The following is a 22,669-nucleotide window of genomic DNA, read 5'->3' as shown; positions in this document are numbered from 1 at the left end:
AGATGGCTCAGTGGTTAAGAGCACCCACTACTCTTCCCGAAGGCCCCGAGTTCAAATCCCAGCAACCACATGGTGGCTCACAACCATCTGTAATGAGATCTGACTCCCTCTTCTGAAGTGTCTGAAGACAGCTACAGTGTACTTACATATAATAAATAAATTCTTAAAAAAAAAGAAAAGAAAAATACCACAGCAAAACCATACTGCTTAAAAATCATGGACTAAGAGTAATCAATCAGAATCCATTTATAACAGTTAATGAGCACAGCACTAAGGTGGTCACGGTATCGATGGCAACCTACCCATCAGTGACAAACGAGCTGAAAATGAGAATGTATGGTTTGTGTGCTCAAACTGAATTTCCACATAGCATCTGAGAAGAGTCACTCTAAGAATGCTCTGAAGTGCAGGAATTTACAATGTTCCACTTTTAGGGTAAGGGCACCCCAAGAGGTAAAAAGTTTCTATAACTGAGAAAGTAACAAAACATGGCAACACATGAAAGAGACACAAATGCCTCCGGCACACTCTCACAAAAAACAAACATATGGCTACTTGCAACCTATGTTATTCACACACCTAGAGGCAACACCCATAAGTTCTTATAAAAACTTAAGAGACTCACTTATAAAAACTTAAGAAAGCTCACTTTAAGTCACTTTTGAATTCCCACAAGCACTGTTACTCAACCAGGCAACTGGAGAGATTTTCCCAAGAAGTCCCACAGAAAAGCTATCAGGGACTCTATTCCCTGGATTTCTCTTGAATATGTACATAACAGATTTGTTAACGAAAACCACCACCATTCCATCCCGCACACGCTGGCATTTTCGGTTTATAGGCGGGTCTTAGAACAGCTAAACCCAGGAAGCTTCGGGTAATTAGAAAACTTAGAGGAAGTCATCTTCAGAGAGGTCTATGACCATGAAAAATAAAGGGGAGCGAAGAAGAACAAGCTCTCTCTTGGTCAACTCTTTTACACCCTATCAAAACTTCACCCACACAGGACTTGTAAGTCCAAGTGGGGGAGGCCATTTTAATGAGGCCTGGTTGAGGGACGTGAAGCGAGAGGAAGAGAGGAAATCAGGGTAGGGCGTTCGGGAAGGAACGCCAAGTACTTTCCCCTAACAGTACCCAAGTTGGGTGGCAGCACCAGGAGCCCTAAAAGTGAGGAGTTGGATTTAAAGGCCTGAGAGGAGTACAAAAGTAGCAGTGGCTTTATCCGGAGAGGGGGTCGAGTGATCTGAGCCGTGGAGCCAGCCTCATTACCACCAAGAGGAGTAAGGACTTTTTCCTGGCCAGCCGCGCCGACCCTCGCCCTCCAGTCAGAGGCTACTACCCAGAGGTCCAGAAGGCGGGAGTTGGCTAGTGCCGGGTTCTCCTCATCCGGCCATGCGGCGCGGGGGCGGCCATCCTGAGGGGTCCGGGATCCAAGAGAGCACGGGGGTGCCGGACGCGGCGCTCACCCGCGGGCCGCCTCCAAGCTCTTAATGAGCTTCTTGATCTTCCAGATCTCCACGTTCCTATCGGCAGCACTGGGGTCGTCCGCCATCTTCTCGCCTCCTCCTCCCTAGAGCGGCCCGGCGGGGCCCGGAGACACCAAGACCACAGAGTTAGCGCCGCCGCTGGGGCAGAGCGGCCCCCTTCTTCACCACCCCCCGAGCTGCCCTCCTCTCCCCGCCCCGACGGCCCGCCGCATAGGGCGCCGGCCTTCCCCACGCCCGCTTTACCTAAGGGCCCAGTCCTGGGCGGTAGCGGCTGCTCCTCCCCGGCGGCGGCTCCGCGGCGGCGGCGGCTCTGACGTAGGACACCGGCTCCCTCTCTCCAGGCAGCTGCATGTGTTGCAATCCGCTCACATGGGGCCTCTGATCTCACTTCCTCCGCCAGGGGCGGAGTGGAAGGCGGCGGGCGGAAGGGAGGGGGCCGGTGCGACGAGGAGAGGCTCTGCGCGCGCCGCGACTTCCCATTGGCTCTCCGCGCCTTTGCTTACAAGAGGCGATCTGATTGGCTGCCTATGCGGCTCCTGCCTTGTGAGGTATGGGTGGGGAGCGGGAGGTACGGTCTTCCTTCCGGCCCGGCTCTCTTGGAGAAGGAAGCGGCCGAATTCCGCGGTTCTCGCGAGCATTTTCCCAGCTTCTAAGGGTTAGAATGGGAGTGCTTCTTAAAGGGCGAGAGAGAAGAGAGAGAGGGAGTGGTCGTTGTCTTTCGTTCTTCCCCTTTGACCTGAATGAATATCTGAAGCTCTGCGACGCAAAGTTTAGTTTCTCGGACACGTACGTAACGAGCGTGAGGTCAACCGCGTTAGAGAAGCAAGGAGGAAACGTCGCAACGAGATTCAACTTTATCGCTTGCCGACCGAGCGCGGTGGGCTGTGTGCATCATGGCTTTGCGAACAAAAAGTTCAGAATCCTGGCGGCTAGGTCGAGATCGGGAACTTCACCGAGCCTGGAGCCGATCGATTGCGCAGGGCTGAAGAAGGGTTTCAGTGCTAACGAGTATGGGTTCACTTTGGACTTGGGACTTTTGGGGGGGTTGAAGGATTCAGGGGTTGCCTGAGGTTGGAGACCCAAGGTATCTCAGAGCATGCGTGTTTTGTTCTTATCTGTTGGGCGTGGAGGTAGGGAGAATGCTGAAAGCGTTAGAACTTTTACTTTATGAGTTAAGCTTTTCAATTGTCTGTCTCCCTTCGCTTCACTTGGGAGCATTCAAATATTTGACCTTGAAGCAAGTACTAGATCTAAGTCAGATAACCCTAATGGAGTTCAGTCTAGTTGAGTTTATAATCGCTTGTAATTTTTCTACTTTCGTGTTTGAGACAGGATCTTGATGTTGGCTTCAAACTCTTGACAATATTCATGCCTCAGCCTTCCAAATGATGGGATTACAGGTGTGAACCACTTAAACCCAGATGATTATTTTTTCATTTTTATATGATAAAATAATTGCACGAATATTCAAGTACTTTAGGTACTCCGAGAGTGTATGACAAGAAATCTAATTCTGAAATGAGAAATGGAGAATGAGTGATTTTTGTCAGAGGGGGGTTTAACATATTTGAGGAGATACAAAAAAGGCAGTGTGTTGGAGCCGCGGGGGAAGAAGACATTGCGGGATTTTTTAGGCCAAGCCTACCATTTGAAAGGCAGTGGATCCATCTTAGCAGGAAGAACCAGAGGACACATGTCCAGGGCTCAGAACCCCTCTTGACCTTATTCCATGTATCTTCAAGCTGTTATTCTGTATCTTTTGTAATAGCCTTTGGAATTGATAAACTGTTGCTTTGAATTCTATGAGTCACTCTAGCAAATTATCAGACCCAGCCAGACCTGTCAGGTACTCTCTTAATGGGCACCCAAAGCTGGGGTAGACCTAGAGACTGCTCTTTACTTGTGAGATCTAGTACTGACTCCCGGTACTGTTAGAACTGACCTGAACACCCAACTGCTGCTTAGTATGGAAAAAACTTAGGCCTTCTGCCACAGAGGTTGAATGTAAACAATTTGTTACTAAAATTAAAGTGTCTTTCCTGGGTGTTAAAGATGCTGGGAAACACTGCTCTGAATCTGCCAGCACTACACAGAGAAACCGCTTTCTCTGAAAAGCCAAAAAAAAAAAAAAAAAAGTGTCTAACTGCAGTCCAGGCTGGCTCCAAACTTGGGGAATTCCTCAACCTCCTAGCTGCTGGAATTGCAGTTGATGGAAGTCTTAAATGTGGATTATATATGAAAATGTATCAATGTTAAATTTTCTGATTTTGTTAATTATGAGAATCATGAAAATTCATGCTGAAATACTTTTGGGTTAAAAAACCTTGGGTGTGAATGTGCTAGGTAAATAAAATATCCGTATGAAGGGTGTTCCCTATACTATTAATGTGTGTAATGTGTTTGGTCATGTTCTAGCTTAAGAGATTGGAAGTTGGCCTTATGCTCTTTCTGGTTAAGAATTTATCTTTCTGAGCATGTTGATGCACACTGCACAGCTGTCCCCAAACAAAAACACCAAAACAAAAAAGGCTGTCAATTGAGCTAGCTTAAAGCAAGGTTCTGAGTTTGATCCTTAGCAGCAATACACACACACAAAATACCTTTATGTGCTGGGAGATTTATTCCTAGTGGCTTGAAGCTCTAGGTTCCATCTCCAGTGATGAGAAAGTAAATAAATGTAGCCAGGTGTAGTGATATAATGCTTATGACCCTAGCACTCAGGTTAAAGAGGGCTGATGAGATGGCTCAGCAGTTAGGACTAGTCTTCCGAAGGTCCCGAGTTCAAATCCCAGCAACCACATTGTGGCTCACAACCGTCTTTACAGCTACAGTGTACTCATATACAAAAAAGAAAACTATAAAAATCTGAGGCGTTTTGGGGTTTGATAAACGTTGCACCCACTAGCACATATGGCTTAATTTCTACAATATAGCCATGGTTATTTTGCCTCCCATGTATTTAAGTATACTACATTCATTCATGATATAAGGTAGACAGAGGCTGCCTGATCCACTGGAATAGAAAATTTAGGACAATCCCAAGTGACAGCTTTTTAAACAATTGGTTTGAACAATCTTAGTTTTAGTGTATTTATTTTGCCATAAGACCAAGAGCAGAAAGGTGCACTGTGGAAGATGGAAGACTATGAAGGGATCTAAAGCAAGCACTTAAAGATCAAGGGAAAATCCTTACAATACTTTGCTTAGTACATCATTACAAATAATTCAACAACCTAAAGTGTCAAGCAGAACATGAAAACTGAGATTTGTTGCTTCATCTGAGGTGAATCTTTTGGAACAAAACCTTTGTTGTCTGAATCATGATTTGTTTCCACATGAAATATGTATAGCAAATAATACCTGAATATCCTGCTACTTTTCTATTTTGGAAACCCTATCCTAATGTTTCAAAATTTTTGAAGTAGGGTGGGCTTGGTAGTACATTCCTTTAATCCCAGCATTCTATATCAAAGTCCTGTCTCAAGAAATAAAGGGATCTAGGTAGAGATCAACAGCACATAATGGCTCATGAACTGCCACCACCAGGGCTCACAGCTGTCTGTAACTAGAGCTCCAGGAGATATGTGCACATAACAATAGACTTTAAAAAAAAGTCTTTCTCTGAAGGACAGTGGAGATAACACCAAGGATTGGGAGGGAAAAAAAAAAAAAACTTCAGGGCAACTGTTCTAATCACTGAACTCAGCAGACATTAGGGCCAAGGATACCAGAACCAAGGATACCAGGTCTCAGTTCAAGGTAAAAACAACACTTAAGTTTTTCTAGATAGAAGACTACAACAACTGGATTTGTTTACACTAGTACTTTTATTAAGACAGGGTGTCTCAGCCCTGCCTGTCTTCAAACTGCTTCCTGAGTGGACTTCCACATTCAGCAGACATGCCAACATTAGTCCCTCCCCATGTTTAATTTGTTTAAACACTTTTAGCCATTGTTGATCTTTACTTCTCCATACAAACCTGATAGTACAGTCACAGTCCTTGAGCTATCACCATTCACAAAGGAGATCAAGAGGCTTTCAGAATTTTATTTAAAAAAAAAATCCAGAATGGATGGAAAAGGAACAATCATCAAGAATATAGATGCCAGACAGTGGCCAAGATGGTAGCTAGAGGTATGCCTTAGGCCCATGAGAGGCTCATATCATTCTCATATATCACTTTAAGCTATGGCTAACATAGCTGTTACCCACTGACCTAGCTTCTGCACCTGTAGACCATGGCACAGGTAGCTTAGTCTTGTGAGGCATCAGTTGAAGGAGCAAATGTGCACAGGAGTCATTCTTTATAGTAGTGCTCTTGGCCAACAAGCATCTGCATATGATCTCAATTCAAGGTCCACGACAGACTACCTCCACTGCATGTGAAACGGGCTTCCCACCTTGAAATCACAGCCACTTGAGTACAAACCAAATTTACCTTAATGATTGGTACACAGCCCTATCCCACCCCTTTACATGCAGCTGGAAATAACAGGCTAGTGACAGAACAGAATGAACCTGCTATTGCTGACTTTATCACCCATTAAATGAGTTAGCAATTGTCACTAAATTTATATATTAAGGAAATTATATATAGAATACTGCAAAAATACAGTAAAAAGACGGAAGTCTGCCCCCTTTCTGCTCAGGAAGTCCCTTTACTCCCAAGCTTCATAGTATGTCCTCCTCCTGGCTCCACAATGCACTGCCACTATTACTGTTTCTCTTCCTTCTGATCTTCCTTCTGCTCCCCAGTGCCAGAACTTCCAGAACCTTCCCGTTCAGATGCCATCTGTTGAGAAAATACTTGAGAATCACTAATATTTCACAGCCACAAGTTTGCTCTCTGTTCAACAGGCTTCATTCATTATACAGACCTCATCGTGTACTGATTCCCCCTCCTCCCTTGTATAGCAATGGTATTCCCCATCTTTTACTGTCGCATTCTCAATTCTATAAATGGTATATAGGGAACCAGAGTAATTAGGTCTCAATTACCGCTCCCCCCCAGCCCTTGTACCTTTTTATATGCCATTTCGAAGAGTTTCAATGATGCCTGCTGAAGGGCAGATGCTGCCTGCCTAATGTTTTCTCCTGTTTCACTGTCCTTTCGAGCAAGGAGTTCTCTCATTTTGGAAATCTCTTCCTTTAGCTTACTGCACTGGAAAAGGCAAGCAAAACACACACAAATCATCTTTTTGATCTAGGTCTCTTGTCTCATTACATTTAATTTACTGTTCAGATTTCTAAATAGTTTTTGTCTCCTCACCTCCAACCTTTATTCATTATTTTATTTTTTAAGATTGATTTATGTATATGAATACACTGTCTTCAGACACACCAGAAGGCATCAGATCCCATTACAAATGATTGTGAGTCACCATGTGGTTGCAGGGAATTGACCTCAGGACCTCTGGAAAGCAGTCTGTGTTCTTAACTGATGAGCCATCTTTCCAGCCCCCCTTATTCATATTTTTAAGAAACCAAATCACTATCAAACCTAAAGAAAACTGTGCTTCAATGAACCAGTGAGATTTTATTTGAATTCTTACCTCATCAGCAGGCAACTGGTCCTTGAATTCTTCCATCTTGGTTTCTGTGTCATGAATAATTCCTTCAGCCATATTAACTGCTTCAACACGTTCCTTAGAAAAATTAGTTGAACATAAAAAAACTTTCCAATCAAGGTTTCATTAACTTCTATAGCAAGTAAAGTTACTTGCCACACAGCTGAATTACTTGGCTTGTCTCAGAGAGCTGAGCGGGCTTTTGTGACATGGAAATTTTAACAGTGGAAGACTATCATTGCAAACCCAGTATGTGCCCTTGATCCCAGGTACTAGAGAGGTTGAGAAAATGGGAGGGTTGTCTCAAACATCCTGACTACATGGTGCAATATCACATTAAACAAAGACGTTAAGAGATGGGAGGCAAGAGAAACTGGCTATCTGTAACCTGCCCAATTAACAAGTTCAGCAAAAGCAATCACCTTCTTCCTCCGGTCTTCCTCAGCATACTTCTCTGCATTTTTAACCATATTTTCAATATCATCTTTGCTTAATCCACCAGAAGACTGGATTACAACTGTAGTTTAAAAAAAAAAAAGGCAGCTCTTTAGTTCTCTTATTGCATTGAGAAATTATTACACTAGGCATGGTGGTACACACCTCTGATTGAAGCATTGAGAAAGCAGGCAGATTTGAGTTCAAGGCCAGCCATGGCTACAGACCACCACTATTTATATAGTAATTCATCTGAATGATTCAAATTATGAATACTCATCATCATGTATAAATTGTATAAAAAAGTTCAAGTGATCTTCCTCCAAGCAAACTGATACCACCCCCCACCCAAACCACCCAGAAACACAACTCTCTATGTATCAATGTAAGGGAGGCAGCTATCCTTAAAAAAAAAGGGATGGTGGTGGTGGGAGGAGAAGAGGAGGCACTGGAGAAACCATTCACAGAAGTCTGATGACTTACTCTGTTGCTCACGTCCTGTCCCTTTATCTTTGGCAGAAACGTGCACAATCCCATTGGCATCAATGTCAAATGTAACTTCAATCTGAGGCACTCCACGAGGGGCTGGGGGAATTCCAATCTAAAATAAACATCCAGAGTGAGTTCCTTTGGGAGGCCCATGTACTCTCATTTCCAAACAGGCCAACTAACTACTTGCTTTCTAAAACAAGTGGTATCTTTACTAAATGTCCAAAAAGTTGAGATTTTTAAGTGATGGTGGTAGTTTTAGTGCTTTCTGAAATCACTGGGCTTCAAGGAGTTAATAACCATGATGGTTATATGTGGTGCCCAGAGTTTACAGCAAATAAACTTCTCTACTGTAGCAATGCTGACCAGAAACAACTATTAAGTGTTTTTTGAAATGAGATAAAACTAACTTCTGAGTTAACATTGCTTCTTCTGAGTCTGAACATTTCCCAGGCTTTTAAAATTTTCAAATTCTGAACACACAAAGCACTTTTAGGTAAAAACTAAAATCATGGGTTTCATAATTCACTTTTAAAAACTTCTTTTCAATAATATAATATACCTGCCAGGTCGTGGTGGTGCACACCTGTAATCACAGCACTCTGGGAAGCAGAGGCAGGTGGATCTCTGAGTTTGAGGCCAGCCTGGTCTACAGAGTGAGTTCCAGGACAGCCAGGGCTACACGGAGAAACCCTGTCTCGAAAAAAACCAAATCCAACCCCCCCCCAATATATATATATATACACACATATACACATATCTGTATGTGAGCTGTTTGGCAAGATTAAAATACTATCATCTTTGCAAGTTATAGGCTCCAAAAGCATGATATTTAGACTCAAAATACTTACCAAAGTGAACTGTCCTAAAAGCTTGTTGTCTCCAGCCATCTCTCGTTCCCCCTGACACACTTTAATCTCTACTTGAGTTTGTCCGTCAGCAGCAGTAGAAAACACCTAGGGAAAAAGAAAACTTGATAATCTGATTTAACTACACCTATTACGAGAAAAAGGCTAGCGAGAGAAATTTATTCAGATACTGGGTAATTCCTAATGTATATAAAACAAAACACAGGAGCAGGATTAGTTTTAAAGGATACACAATAGCTGTTACTTCAGCTAATTAAGCAAGTTAATGTGTACAGGGTGAAGCTTTAAGCCTTAAAAGTTTAAGGCATCAAAAAACAAGGTCTTAAATACTAGTTTGCCAGTCCAGGGAAAAGGATCAAAGATAGGCAATGTACCATGTGCTCAGTAATAAGAAGTCACCACATACTTTCCTTCAGAATGATGTGTTGACAAATACATCACTGCACAAACAACAGAACTAGAGTGCTCAAGAAAAACTGACAACTAAATTAGTCTAGAAATAAAATATTGGAGACATGTTCACAGTACATGGTTCAAGGCAGTTCTCAAATTCTCATTCATGCCTCAATGTCCCAAGTGCTGGGATGATCTAACAGCCAAAAAAAGTAATTCATCTAAGACCATGCCCATATACTCCTGTTTGGTGGTGCACAATGCATCAACCTACTCCCATGTCCCTAGCCCCAGGCTTTCCTTCATCTGCTTTTGATAACAGAAGACTACAAGGACTTAGTTAACAAATGACAACAGTCTTTTTAGGAAATTGCATTATCTTTCCCACAATTACAACTGCTAATTGAGGTCTAACAACCTTTCCAGGAACTGGAAAAAAAAAAAATAGGAAAGAAAACAAAAACTGAGTCTCAATACTCAGTCTAGCTAGCATAGACTTAGTAACAAAGTTTTAAAGAAACAGTTCATAAAGTGACAGGAAGCACGTCAATTGTAGAACTTAAAACTGTTAAGAGGCAAAGAGGCAGGAAGAAAGAATGGCTCTTACCTGACTCTTTTTGGTTGGAATAGTGGTGTTCCTATTAATAAGTTTGGTAAAGACACCTCCCAGTGTCTCAATACCCAGAGAGAGGGGAGTGACATCCAGGAGGAGCACATCTGTAACATCACCGGCCAACACGCCTCCCTGAATGGCAGCTCCGATGGCTACAGCCTCATCAGGATTAACAGCTTTACTCGGGGCTCTGCCAAAAAGATCCTGCACAGTCTGCTGAACCTAAGCATCCAGGAGAAAGAACCTGTTAGCCAACACCCAGGACAACTGCTGGAGTGAAACAGAACACTAGTATGCCTGCCAGACAGCAAGTCAGATAGATTCACATAGATCCAAGATTGCTGACTTCTGCACCTTCAACAAATCTGTGCTCAGTTATTACATCTCTACACATCTGTTTTCAGAATGATGTGTTGATTAATAAAATAGCATCACTGCATAGATCTTTGTTGAAGGAATTCAAGCAGCACCCCCCACCCCCAAGTACTACTGGGAAGATGTGTCCAAAACACCCACCAGGGACTGGCTACTATCAAGGCTTAACATTATCTTTACCAGCCTGGGTTTAGGATTCTCTCTGCTACATTTTCTTGCACCCTTTAATTCCAATAAACTAAAAAAGCCTTTTGGGGGGGAGGGGGGAGTATATATACAAGGTATAATTCTGTAGCTGCATCTTACCTAGAACTCAAGGCCATCCTCCTGCTCAAGTGCTGAGACTATAGGCATGAGCCATCACAGGCAACTAAAAGTCTGGTCACAACACCCTTTAAAGTACTCTAGTAGAATGGATCACATTTGTGTCCATACACAACATAAGCCATTTGTCCCAAATGTACTTTTTTCCTCTATGAGGAATACCACGAGTCCATACCTTAGGCATCCTTGTCATACCACCAACCAGAATCACTTCTCCTATGTCACTCTTGCTGACTTCTGCATCCTGCATAGCTTTCTGACAAGGAGCAATTGTTCTCTTGATTAGATCTGTGACAATGCCTTCAAACTGAGCTCGAGTCAGCTTCATATTCAAATGCTTTGGTCCAGAAGCATCCATTGTAAGGTACGGCAAGTTGATGTCAGTCTGCATAGGAACTACATGTCAGTAGGGAGCCCAATTGGTACTTTGATACTCCATTCAAAGACCATAACCATGGACTTGAAAAGCACATAACATAGGGTAGGCTCTGAGTAGCTACCAAAAGCAATGATTCTTACGTAGAAACACACTACAGAATCTATTTTAATGGAGTCTACACATATTAACAATAAAGACTGGAGTAGACAAGCTAAAAAAATTAACATCTGACAAATATGTAGTGGCAGAAAAGTTTTTAAGAACCATATTATGACTGAGCAGTGGTGGCACACGCCTTTAATTCCAGCACTCAGGAGGCAGGTAGTGAGTTTGAGGCCAGCCAAAACTACAGAGAAACTCAGCCTTGAAAAACAAACAAAAAAAGAGTGGTACTGTGGGGTTGTCTTTCACATCAAGTTTAAAAACATCTCATGTCTGGGCTAAAAAGAGGGCTTAGTAGTTAGGAGGGCTTGCTGTTCTTACAGAGAACCAGAGTTCAGTATCTAGCTCCTAGCTAAGGTCTGCCTATAGTTTCAAGGATTCTGATATTTCTCTTCTACCTTTCACTGGTAATCCTCAATCACCTTCTTCCATTCTCTGCATAAAAATAAAATCATAAAAAAAGGAAAGAAATCACATGTATAAGGAGAAATGTTCCCAATCAACCTCTTTAACATATCCTACCTAAGTTTCAGGAAATTAGAGTGTTACCAGATCTCTTACCAGAAAAAAAAAAAAAAAGCAGGACCAGTATACACTGGGTGTGATGGCACTGCCTATAACCTGAGCCCTAAAAAGCTGCAGGCAGGCAGATCAGACATGCAATTGTCTTCAGCTATACTGAGTTCAAGACCCTGACTCGAGACACTTGACCTGTATTGCCATGACACCCCCAGAGAACTGGCATACATGCATGTTATGTATCCATCCATCCTAAAAAAACATCTAATATCTAATCCTAAATGCCATAGCTTGGGGCCATATAATGTGCTATCAAGAAAGACTTGATATGGCAAATATATTGTATATTTGTATGAAAATCTTAATAAAACTCATCTATTATGTATAATATACTGAAGAATATAGCACATATCTAATCTCAGCACTCAATCTGTTTCATAGCATATAAATACATGTTTGTGTATATGTAACTAGAAAAACAGTTTAAAAATTAGATAAACAAAATTTTCTTAAAAGAGTCTTGGATGAACAAGAGTTAAAGTGAGGAAGGAAGGCAGAACTTTGTCATAGAATGGCATTGCCTTAAAAGTCAGTAGTAGTCCTATGCTGGGTATAGTGCCACATGGGCAGGTGGGTCTCTTGAAGTTCAAAGTCATCCTTCTATAGTTCCTTAGTCTACGAATTTGCTATTAACATTGAGAAGTACACATCCAGATCTTTCCCCCCCACCCCTGCACCACCCCCAAATTGCTTACACTTCTATCAAAGGCTAATACAACCGGAGAAAAGCTACTTCTTAAGCACTTTTCTTCAGGACAAATTACCTTAGGCAGTTAAGTATTTCATAGTCAATACACTGCCTATATAAATAAAGGAGATGTATATTGCTTGAAAGAATAATGACAACTTCTCTGAAAACTTCAACAACAAATCAGAAAGTAGCAATCAATGCTGTCTGGCCATTTTGTCAACAGAAACAGTCTCATTCAATTTGGCAACCACTAGCCATATGTAATTACTGAGAACTTTCTAGGATTAACAACTGTCTTTATATCTATGTGTGTGTCTAAAACAGAGTCCTCACTATGTGGCTCTGGGGGACCTGGAACTCCCCCAAGACATTTTCCATTCTATTTCAACTTTTCACAAATCATAGTTTGACCACGTTTAATAATTCTTTTGAAGTCTGTACTTAATGATCCACATCTGTGTCTAGGTTTACCATCTCCTCCATCTGCACTCAGCTTTTCCAACCTTTCCCCAGATCTCTATCCCAGAGTCTTATACAATCTGCCCACTAAATTTTCTTCAAAATTTGGTTAAAAAGTGTGTTACCTAAATGTATGTAGATGTGTACTATGTAAGTATAGGTGTCTACAAAAGCAAAAAGCAAGAAGGTGTCAGCTCCCTGGTATTGCAAGCAGGTGCTGGGAACCAAAAGGCCGTTGGGGAGAATAGCAACTCTCAACAAGCCATCTCTTCCCTGCCACCTCAAACCATCTGTCCTTAACATGCTGCATGCCCTAGTCAGATGTTTTTTCAGACTTAGAACTCTCACACACCAAGGGTCTCACTAATCAGGCAAGGCTGACCTTAAACTCTTATATTCCTGTGAACTAGCACTCCCAGCTGTCAGGTTCCTTTAAAACTGTTTCTGTCTTCAGAGTGCTAGGATTCCAGATATAAGTCATCACCTTTACCTTTAAATTACTATTTAATGCATAGTTCTTACTATTTACTAGTGTTCTTAGGAAGGTATATATTCATCTAGTAAACCTCACAAGTGTAGAGAAAGTTACCGTTCATTAGCCTCAGTTGTTGGTTAAAAAGAAAAAGTAAAATGACTCATCCAAAATCACAGAGCTAAGAACCTTAGGCGTGGGCTGGAGACATCAGTGGTTAAGAATACTTGCTACTTCAAGCCAGGGATGGCTTCCCAGACCTTTAATCCCAGTACTTGGGAGGCAGAAGCAGGTGGGTCTCTCTGAATTTGAGGCCAGCCTGGTCTACAGAGTTCCAGGACAGCCAGGACTATTCAGAGAAACCCTGTCTCAAAAACCTAACCAAAGGGGGCTGGAAAGATGGCTCAGCAGTTAAGACTGCTCTTCCAGGGGTCTTGAGTTCAATTCCCAGCAACCAGATGGGGAGTGGGAGGAGAGAGCGCGGAGAAAGAAGAAAAAAAATCTTTAACTTAAAAGTGGATTACCAATCTCATTCAAACAGGGGCATGAATTGTTATTTGGCTCTAGCATTATCTTTATAATCTTTTATTAAAATCTTTTAGTTCAGGGATAGATGATGGCTCAGTAGTTAAGTGCTCCTACAGAAGACTCAGGTTCAATCACCAGCAATGACATGTCAGTTCTGATACCCTCCTCCGCCCTCCACAGAAACCAAGGACAAATGTGCAGGCAGGCAAAAGAAACATATTCATAAAAATGAAAAGAATTGATCTAGTTGTTCTTTTACTCATGGCGAAGGTTTTCCACAAACATAAAATTGTACAAGAAAGAGGCAACACTGACATCAGGTAAATTAGAATACACTATTCAGATATGCTCAGCACTGGGATTTTTCCATCCCTTACCTGCACAGATGAGGAGAGTTCACATTTAGCCTTCTCAGCAGCTTCTCTAACCCTCTGAAGTGCCATGTTGTCTTTGGTCAAATCAACCCCTGTCTACAAAATAGGATTAATGAGGCAATTAGTACAGAATTGCATATGGATGTAGAACACATTTTTTTGCTTATTAAGGGGCCAATCCTCTATAAAGAAATACAAATTATCACCTTTAAAGATATATATATATATATATAGAAAATAACCAAGTATTAAGTTATCTGACCTATGTCAGTAGACGTAACTCCCATTAACTCTGCCAAGCCTGAGGTCTTGTTTTTCAGAGTTCCTAAAATTCCTTTTCCAATATTGTAGCCAAGGTCACTTGGTCTTTTGTTCCCAATCTAAGATTATATAACTAAAATGGTTTAGTATACCCATGAATCTAAAATGCAGTTAGTTACCTTAGTAGAAAAACTATTACCAAAGCAAAAAGTCATGTGAACAAAAACTTCTCCACAGCTCCCTGCAGCTCCCTCCCCATTACCCACAGTGGAAACTGACCTCCCGCTTGAACTCCTTGACAATGTGCCGCAGCAAAGCTTGGTCAAAGTCTTCACCTCCTAAGAAAGTGTCCCCATTGGTAGATTTCACCTCAAACACTCCCTTCTGAATTTCCAGGATAGAAATGTCAAAGGTTCCACCACCTAAATCATACACAGCAATGCTAAAAAATAAATAAATAAATAAATTCCAAGAAACAAAACAAAGGAATGGGTTAAAATACCAAAGCTTAATTATTAACCATATTTTCCTGAAATATTTCATAACTGAAATATAGTTAACAACCTAAGCGACATGCCTGTTAATATACTGTAATACAGAAACAAGTAAAATTAGTAACGCACCAACTATGGTTTCCAAAGTCAACATATAACAAAAAGAAAATTATCAAGGGTCTAAAATGAACAGTAAAATGGTCTTGAATTAATGACCATACAAATAAATTTAGCGAGAATAAAGTACATTTTTCTTTTTTTGCCTAAGCACAATGCTTTCACACTATGAAATGGTAATGCTCTAGGGAAAAATCTTATAGCTGTTATAACTTAGTTCAGAGTTTAGGTTACATTTACAGCACAAGTCAGGTGGCGGTGGTGCACCCTTTATTCCAGGGGTGGGGGAGGCAGGCAAACCTCTGGAATAACCTGGTTTACAAAGGGAATTCCAGGAGGGCCGGAGCTACATAAAGACACTGTCTCCAAAACAAATTCCAAGCACAAGGGCTGTCAGAACACATGGCTTCTCTGCAGATGCTTGGTTCCAAGCCTGATCAATCCCAGAACACTACATGGAAGGAAAGAATTGAGCTCTCTAAATTGTCCCACCTCCACAGCTAAGAGGACAAATCAGTCTCACTTCAGGTACCGACAGCAGGCAGCTCACAACCACCTGCAATTTCAGCTCCAGGGGAGTCTGACATCTGTGTCAGAAATAACATGCATATACCTATATACAAATAAATTAATAGCTGAAAATAAGAGTAATTTTTTAATTAACAAATGAGCAGAACCATAGAAGGTGAAGACACTTGCCACCACACCTGACAACCTGACCCAAAATCTACGTTAGGGAAAGGCAAATGCCAGTTTTTATTTTCTTACCTCCATATCTATGCCACGGAACAAATGTACCACAGCACACGGCCCCTACAAAATGTTGTAAAATTACACCAAAAACCTGTGTATCAGGTAAGACTATGTACTGTATCAACTTACACTTTATCTTCAGATTTATCCAGACCGTAAGCCAGAGCAGCAGCTGTAGGTTCATTGATCACTCGAAGCACATTTAGCCCAGATATCTGGCCAGCATCCTTAGTGGCCTAGAGAAAGAATTAAGTCTATCTTTCCACCCTTTAACTCAGGCACCCACCCCCACTCCCAGCAAATGAGAGATCTAATTAATTTTACCTGTCGCTGTGAGTCATTGAAATAAGCAGGAACTGTGATCACAGCATTTTTTGCTGTGTGGCCCAAGTAATTTTCTGGGAAACAAAGAATAAAATTCAATTGTGGTACTATGTCAGGGAAAAAAAAAAGCAACAAAATTATTAATGAAGCCTAACATTTCCCATCTCATCCCCTTGTGGAGCAAGACTCCATTGTGGCTTAACATGCGGAGAGACCATGGAGAGAAACCCTCCAAGAAACTAGAGTACTGTTATCTAGCACCTTGTGATCTAGCACACAGAAGGCAGCAAGAGGAACATGAGTTCAAAGCTGTCCTTGGTTACAAGGCAAGACCTGCAGACACAGTAGCTCATGCCTATAATCTTGGCATTCAGAAAGTTGAGAGTCAAAGATCATTACAGTTTGAGGCCAGTCTTTGCTACAAAGTGAGTTCCAAGATAGCCTAGACTTCAGTATGAAATTTGGTCTCAAAAACAAAGCACTCACACTGGGCGGTGGCGCATGCCTGTAATCCCAGCACTCTGGGAGGCAGAGGCAGGCAGATTTCTGAGTTCGAGGCCAGCCTGGTCTACAGAGTTCTAGGACAACCAGGGCTACACAGAGAAACCCTGTCTCGAAAAAACCAAATCCAAAAAACCAAAACCAAAAAAACAAAAAAACAAATCACCCTAAGTACATTAGTACTTAGGTATTTACAACTGTAGGAAGCTCATGCCAGCCTGTGTTGCTACACTCCCTCCAAGTGTTTGAAGGTCTGGGAAGTGCTTCTGTGCAGCTCAACAGCAGAGATGTTGGTGGAAATTCTAAATTACCTTTAGCATTTCAGTCAAGACTTATCAATATCCAGTGACCTTTAGACTCAAATTTAACATGTAACTTTCTGGCTTTTAACACAAAATACTACAGTGCACCCTATGGGGGGGGGCAAACAAACAAACAAACAACCCAGTAGGCATCATTAAGAAAGTTAAATTCAATCTGCAGATTAAGTATGAAGAGTCTCAAAGTTTTACCCTTCCTAAATTTTCTGTGCAAAAAGCTCCAGACCCCATTTATCTACAGAACATGAAATTAATCAGTATTAATGCAGAGAAACAAATAGCACTTCCAATTTTCCTGATGTGAAATAAATCTACTTACCTGCAGTCTCTTTCATCTTCATCAACACAAATGCTCCGATCTGACTTGGAGAATAGAGTTTTCCATGAGCCTCAACCCAAGCATCACCATTGGAGGCACGGACAATTTTAAAAGGAACGTTCTTACTTAAAGACAAAAAGAATTATGTAAGAAAACTATCCTTGTAAAACTTAGCACTGCAAGGTCATTATATATCACACCCATTTTAAATTTTAAGAGCCCAGGTAGTCTCTAAGAGAACGTTTGTGTAACATTACTCGGTCACAAGCAAGTACAGAAGCAGGAAGGAGACAGTTGAACACTGACTCAGAGTAACCTGAAGCTAACCAGGCCCACTCGGCTCCATTTGTATAAAATTCACACTTCATCCCCAGAGCTTAAAAAGCAGATTCCTGGGCTGGAAAGATGGCTTAGCAGTTAAGAGCACTGACTGCTCTTCCAGAGGACCTGAGTTAAATCTCCAACAATCACAGGGTGGCTCACAACCATCTGTAAAGGGATTCAATGCCTTCTGGTGTTTAGTCTGCAGAAGTCTGTATAGACCTGACCAGGAGGTGCCAGATTCCCAGGAACTAGAGTTACCGATGGCTTGTGAGCCACCATAAAGGCATTAGGAATCAAGCCCAGAGCCTCTGGAAGAAGTCAGCACTCTTAATTGCTGAGCAGTCTCCACCCTGCCTTTCTTTTGGATTTCTTTTCCAAGACAGGATGTTTTTGTGTAGGCTGTCTTGAAACTCGGAAATCTACCTCACTCTCTGCCTCCTGAGTGGTAGGATCAAAAGCATGTACCCAGCTGGTGAGATGGCTCAGAGGTTAAGATCACCTACTGCTCTTCTGGAAGTTCCGAGTTCAAATCCCAGCAACCACATGGTGGCTCACAACCATCCACAATGTGAAACAAACAAAACAAACCCAAGGGCTGCAGCGAGCAGGCCCAGACCCAGAACAAGAGGGAGAAAGGGAGGGGAGAAAAAAAAAAAACAAAACAGCAAATTAAGCATGTACCATGATACCTGGAGAAGATAGTTTAGCAAGTAATGGCTCTTATGCCAAGTCTAATAACCTAACCTTCAATGGATAGAAGCTACATACAAGAAAATGGACTTGTGCAAGGTATGCTCTGGCCTTCTGTCACACAAATAAAAGCCAGGCAGCGGTGTTGCATACCTTTAGTCTGAGCCCTAGGGAAGCAGAGGTACGAGGATCTGAGTTCATGACAGTACACACAGAACCCTCTCAAAACAACAAAAACCCTATACTCCTCTGTTGGCGATGTGAGTTTTCCCCAAGAATTACAAAAAAGTGATCAAGGTATTCACAGAACTTTGATCAAAGCGTCAGTGAGTTTCCTGGGTTCCTTTTCCTACTACTCACGTGTCTTTCTGTACTTCTGGGTCATCATATCTTCGTCCAATAAGACGCTTAGTAGCATAGAAGGTGTTGTTTGGGTTGGTGACAGCTTGACGTTTTGCTGGCATACCAACAAGCCGTTCCCCATCTGCTGTAAAGGCGACCACAGAAGGGGTAGTTCTGGCACCTTCAGCGTTCTCCAGGACCTAAAATTCCCAAAGACACTGATTAAAGTACTAGTCATCGCTGGAATCTCTACAACCGTGACTTGAATACAACCATGTCTTGAATCATATTAAAAAATGCTAAAAGGATAATCATTAAACTGGCATGTTTTATTGCTGTGAATCCTACATGGTAAATATTTCAAATATATGCAGAAGTCTATGGCCATACCACCTTTATTACATCCACTCTTATATACAGAAGCTAAAATTTCAGACAAAGAGGAGAACAAAAAAGGCTGAGCAACATAAACTGGGACTAAGGAGGGGCTTATCTTAGTATCAAACATGTGGGGTTTCAGCCTCTACCCAGCCCCGGCATGAGTAAAGCAGCTTGAAGTATCAAGGATGAAACAGAACTGTAGATTCCCAGGAGTTCTAACTCTTGACAACTCAAAAAGAAAAAGTTTGTGTATTGTGAAGAGGCTTCAACAATCTCTATATAACACAAATGTGGAGCTCTCCTTGTTTCTAGCAAGTAGAAGCTTCCAACCTTGAGTCTTGCTGGACTCCTAACAGAGCAAGCCATTTCAAATCCTCTAAAGACCTGTTTAAATTGCACTCTTGTAAATTAGATCCATTCAATTATGAACATCCAAAGGTTAATTTCTAAGTCTTAAAAAAGCAAAAACAGCCTTTAAATGCAAATTAGAAGTCTGGAGTGGTTAATGCCTGTAATGTTAGCACTGAACACTGCACCCTTGAGGCTGGCCCAGGATACAGTATCTCAGAAGTAAAACCAGCAAACTAAATTCACCAGTGTTTGTTTTTGAGACAGAGTTTCTGAGTGGCCCTGGCTGTCCTTGAACTCAGATTCCTCCGCCTTTGCTGGGATTAAAGGTGTCCACCACCAACCTTAACACCCATTCAGCATTCCTATGACAGACTGGACATCTACATGACCTCAGGCTTCCAATGATTCTCACCTTTGCTTGTTTGCCCTCCATAACAGCCACACAGGAGTTAGTGGTACCCAAATCAATACCAACAACTGCACCCTTGATTGCTTCTGATCTGTAAGAAATGAAATAGCATGGTCATTTTAACAGTGGTCTCCAATATGACAGGAAGAACTATGTTTTATGTTGGCGTTAACAGTGGCACACTGCATAAACAACAAATACAAATGAATAGTTATAAAGAGGAATAGTTAATTGTTAACAAAATGCACCCATCCAAGCCCTGAGGTTCAATATGTGTGTTTTTCTCATAGAAAACTGAGGTTATACTTACGCATAATCCCTTCTTGAAACAAATCTAAAAGCCTCATGACTAAGGCCATTCCAGCCATCCTAGGGGAAAAAAAATTGCATCAGCCATCAACTACACAAAGAAACTTGGTCTTTTTCCAATTATTCTCAGAAACACATGCTTTAATCCTTAGTAGGTAAAATACATAGATCTATTTGCATATCACACATTTTCCAGACTTGTCTGGTAAAATTAAGCATACATAAAATTGTCTTGAATTGCCCTCACCCCAAAAGAGAAATAATTACATTGCCAATAGATTTTCAACTTTGACATTATTGATCTTGTACCAATATTTGCTGTGACAAACTGAGTGTGTGATGTTTAGAAGCAACTCTGGCCTTTACCAACAAGAAGCCCATAAATTAAGGGTCCCCCAAAGTCAGGACCACCTGGAAGCTGGCAGATTTGCTCACTCACACACAACCCCCCATGTGTGTAGTGTGTGTGTCTGGGAACCACTTCCTCTTTAGACCTGACTAAGGTGACACCAAAAATTGAAAACTCAGTTGACCAGCCTAATGGCAAATGCCTTTAATCCTACTAAGTTCCAGAACAGCTAAGGCTACATAGTGAGACCCTATCTCAAAATAAAACTCACAACCCTGTACACCTGGCCTCAATTAAGGCACTCAGAGACATTTCCACTGGCCTGATTAAACAACTATTTTGGAGAGTTACAGGTCTCATTGTCTAAAGGCGTACTTTTTATTTCAGATCAAAATCACACTTTTTTTTCTATTTGTTATTATAATCCACAAGTAAATCTAAGCGGGGGGTGGGGAGGAGAAGAGTCTCTAACATTGGGGCTGGGTGTGCTCGCCTTCAATCTCAGCCCTCGGGAGGCAGAGACAAGACAGGCATGAGTCTCTGTGAAGTCCGCAAAGTCAATTCCCGGGCAACCAGGTCTACAAAGACACCTTGTCTCAAAACAAATAGACAAATAAACAAACTATAACGTAAAAGAATGAAGTTGGAATTTAATTTTTAGTTCCTAATGTAGATACCCTCCTCCGTTTCTTCATAGCAGCGACATTCACGAATATTTATAGTAGAGAAACTGTCCATCCACTCTTAAGAAAAGCCTAGAGTACACAGTTCTGCCTTCCCAGAAAACTACATCCACTGCCTAAGACCAAGCACATTCAATGCGCCACAGGTTCGAGGGAGGACCAAACACGTCGTCAATTAGTTGGGTAAAGACTTCAGAACGCCAAGGATTGTGACTCAGCATAGCTCGAGGCTAAAGCCCTCAAAGGCGGCCAACAATGACCACCGAAGATCCGTTACCTTCCTTCGCTCCCGATTTCTCCTAGACTCTGACCCCGAAGGGCAAGGCCTGCCTCACTCGAGTCCGGGCCTGGAGCCCCTACCGGAAGGCATGGCAGCTTCTCACCTGGTGACGGGCGGCTGCGGGGCTCCGGGACGCAGCGGTGCCCACGAGACGCGCGGCCGCGGCTCTGCTGGCGCTTATCATGGCGGCTGGACAGAGGGGGTACGAGGGCGAGAACAAGCGCCCCACAGGCCCGGTGCTGCGCGCACGGCGGTGGCTACGCTTCTGGAAACCTCTAACCACGTGGGGTGGGGGACGGGGGCTGGCCGCGGCAGCAATGAAGCCCGCTCTTCCGCCGAGGCGCCGGGCGTGGTGCCTGACCAGAGACTACCTGTCCGCTGCTCCCGGAATCGGCGCACGCCGCGAGCACGCTCCTCAGCATAATCGTTGAAAACTCCCGTTCTCTCATCACGGTTTCCGCGGCTGTGGGAGAAGTGAGAAGGGAGAGAGGGAAGAGAGGTGTACAGGCATTGCTTCAGACAGCCCCGGTCCTTGCGGCCGGAAAGACTCAAGGTCACACGGGAGAAATTACGAACAGATTACAGTCTCCTTGCGTCAGTTGCGCAGAAGGAGGTGCTTCCTGCGCCTGCGTTATCGGCTCCGGACAGAGGCCCTGGAGCGCATGTGTAAGGGGCGTGGAGGAAAAGGGTTAGGACTTAACTGTAGCGTTTATTGGATGCTCCAGTGCACGCGAATTTGCTAGAGAGCACCAGGGGCGCGAGTTCGCGCGCTCACTGGTAGGCGCGTGGGAGTCAGCGGCCGCCATCTTGTCCTGGGGCGTTGTTAAGGGGACCTTTGTTCTCGCTCCCCGTGTATTCACAGCTTGAAATAGGCACACCTGAATAGGCGCGGTATTACACAGACGTGTTGCAGCGCATTGCTTCAGTCGGGTTAGGTTCCCAGTCCCTAGGGCAGCAATCTGATTCACGGAGCTTTGATTCACTTTTAAAGCTGTCTTGGGAACGATAGTGGGGAGGGAAACTACGTGAGCTCTTAGCGACCGGTTTGCTGGGCCAGAGGCGCCTCTTTACTTTTTTCGAACCTTGCGCTTGCCGGGTGTTAGTTATACTGTGGCTTGTTTTATTTTTTATTTTTCACAGACAAGGTTTCTGGCGGGGTGTTAATAGCGGGGCGCCGGGGAGGGTCTATATATGGCCCTGGCTGTCACAGAACTGGTTATATAGACCAGGCTGGACTTGATTCCACCACTCTACCTCCAGAGTGC

At 42.8% G+C, this 22,669-nt stretch overlaps 2 protein-coding genes and 2 non-coding genes across 5 annotated transcripts in view; all 4 read right to left on the bottom strand.

The window, feature by feature from the left end:
• Positions 1–1,881, bottom strand: part of Etf1 (eukaryotic translation termination factor 1) — a 29,286-nt gene extending 27,405 nt beyond the window's left edge. The window contains exons 1-2 of one of the 2 annotated variants that reach the window (XM_052201367.1): positions 1,731–1,881; positions 1,467–1,570 (exon numbers count right to left, since the gene is read on the bottom strand). In XM_052201367.1, the coding sequence (XP_052057327.1) occupies positions 1,467–1,552 (86 nt within the window). In that variant the 5' untranslated portion in view covers positions 1,553–1,570; positions 1,731–1,881. Of the gene's footprint in view, positions 1–1,339; positions 1,441–1,466; positions 1,571–1,730 lie in introns of those variants that run through there. The other variant, XM_052201368.1, reaches the window with a different exon arrangement.
• Positions 1,882–5,515: 3,634 nt separating this feature from the next.
• Hspa9 (heat shock protein family A (Hsp70) member 9) lies at positions 5,516–21,700 on the bottom strand. Its single transcript, XM_052155404.1, has 17 exons — positions 21,508–21,700; positions 20,094–20,152; positions 19,787–19,874; positions 18,661–18,842; positions 17,287–17,411; positions 16,147–16,220; positions 15,952–16,058; positions 14,738–14,900; positions 14,201–14,293; positions 10,729–10,938; positions 9,849–10,076; positions 8,831–8,935; positions 7,974–8,091; positions 7,478–7,572; positions 7,041–7,133; positions 6,509–6,649; positions 5,516–6,280 (listed from the first exon to the last, which is right to left on the bottom strand). The coding sequence occupies exons 1-17, from the start codon at positions 21,586–21,588 to the stop codon at positions 6,203–6,205; spliced, it is 2,040 nt and encodes a 679-aa protein (XP_052011364.1). The 5' UTR covers positions 21,589–21,700; the 3' UTR covers positions 5,516–6,202.
• On the bottom strand, positions 9,225–9,294 carry LOC127664327 (small nucleolar RNA SNORD63). The gene has a single exon (XR_007973172.1). It is a non-coding gene; the product is annotated as a small nucleolar RNA SNORD63 (small nucleolar RNA).
• Positions 10,221–10,294, bottom strand: LOC127664326 (small nucleolar RNA SNORD63). The gene has a single exon (XR_007973171.1). It is a non-coding gene; the product is annotated as a small nucleolar RNA SNORD63 (small nucleolar RNA).
• Positions 21,701–22,669: the final 969 nt, after the last annotated feature.

This window comes from Apodemus sylvaticus, chromosome 13, assembly GCF_947179515.1.
Source record: "Apodemus sylvaticus chromosome 13, mApoSyl1.1, whole genome shotgun sequence".
NCBI lineage: Eukaryota > Metazoa > Chordata > Mammalia > Rodentia > Muridae > Apodemus > Apodemus sylvaticus.
This window is presented reverse-complemented; position numbering and strand designations above follow the sequence as displayed.

Excerpts from the sequence above, each read along its gene's own strand:
- Hspa9 (XM_052155404.1), bottom strand. The coding sequence starts at position 21,588 with ATGATAAGCGCCAGCAGAGCCGCGGCCGCGCGTCTCGTGGGCACCGCT. Across the intron at positions 20,153-21,507 it reads CCGCAGCCGCCCGTCACCAG|GATGGCTGGAATGGCCTTAG; the intron begins GTGAGAAGCTGC and ends TTTTTCCCCTAG. Across the intron at positions 14,294-14,737 it reads TCAAGGAGTTCAAGCGGGAG|ACAGGGGTTGATTTGACCAA; the intron begins GTCAGTTTCCAC and ends CCTATTTTGTAG.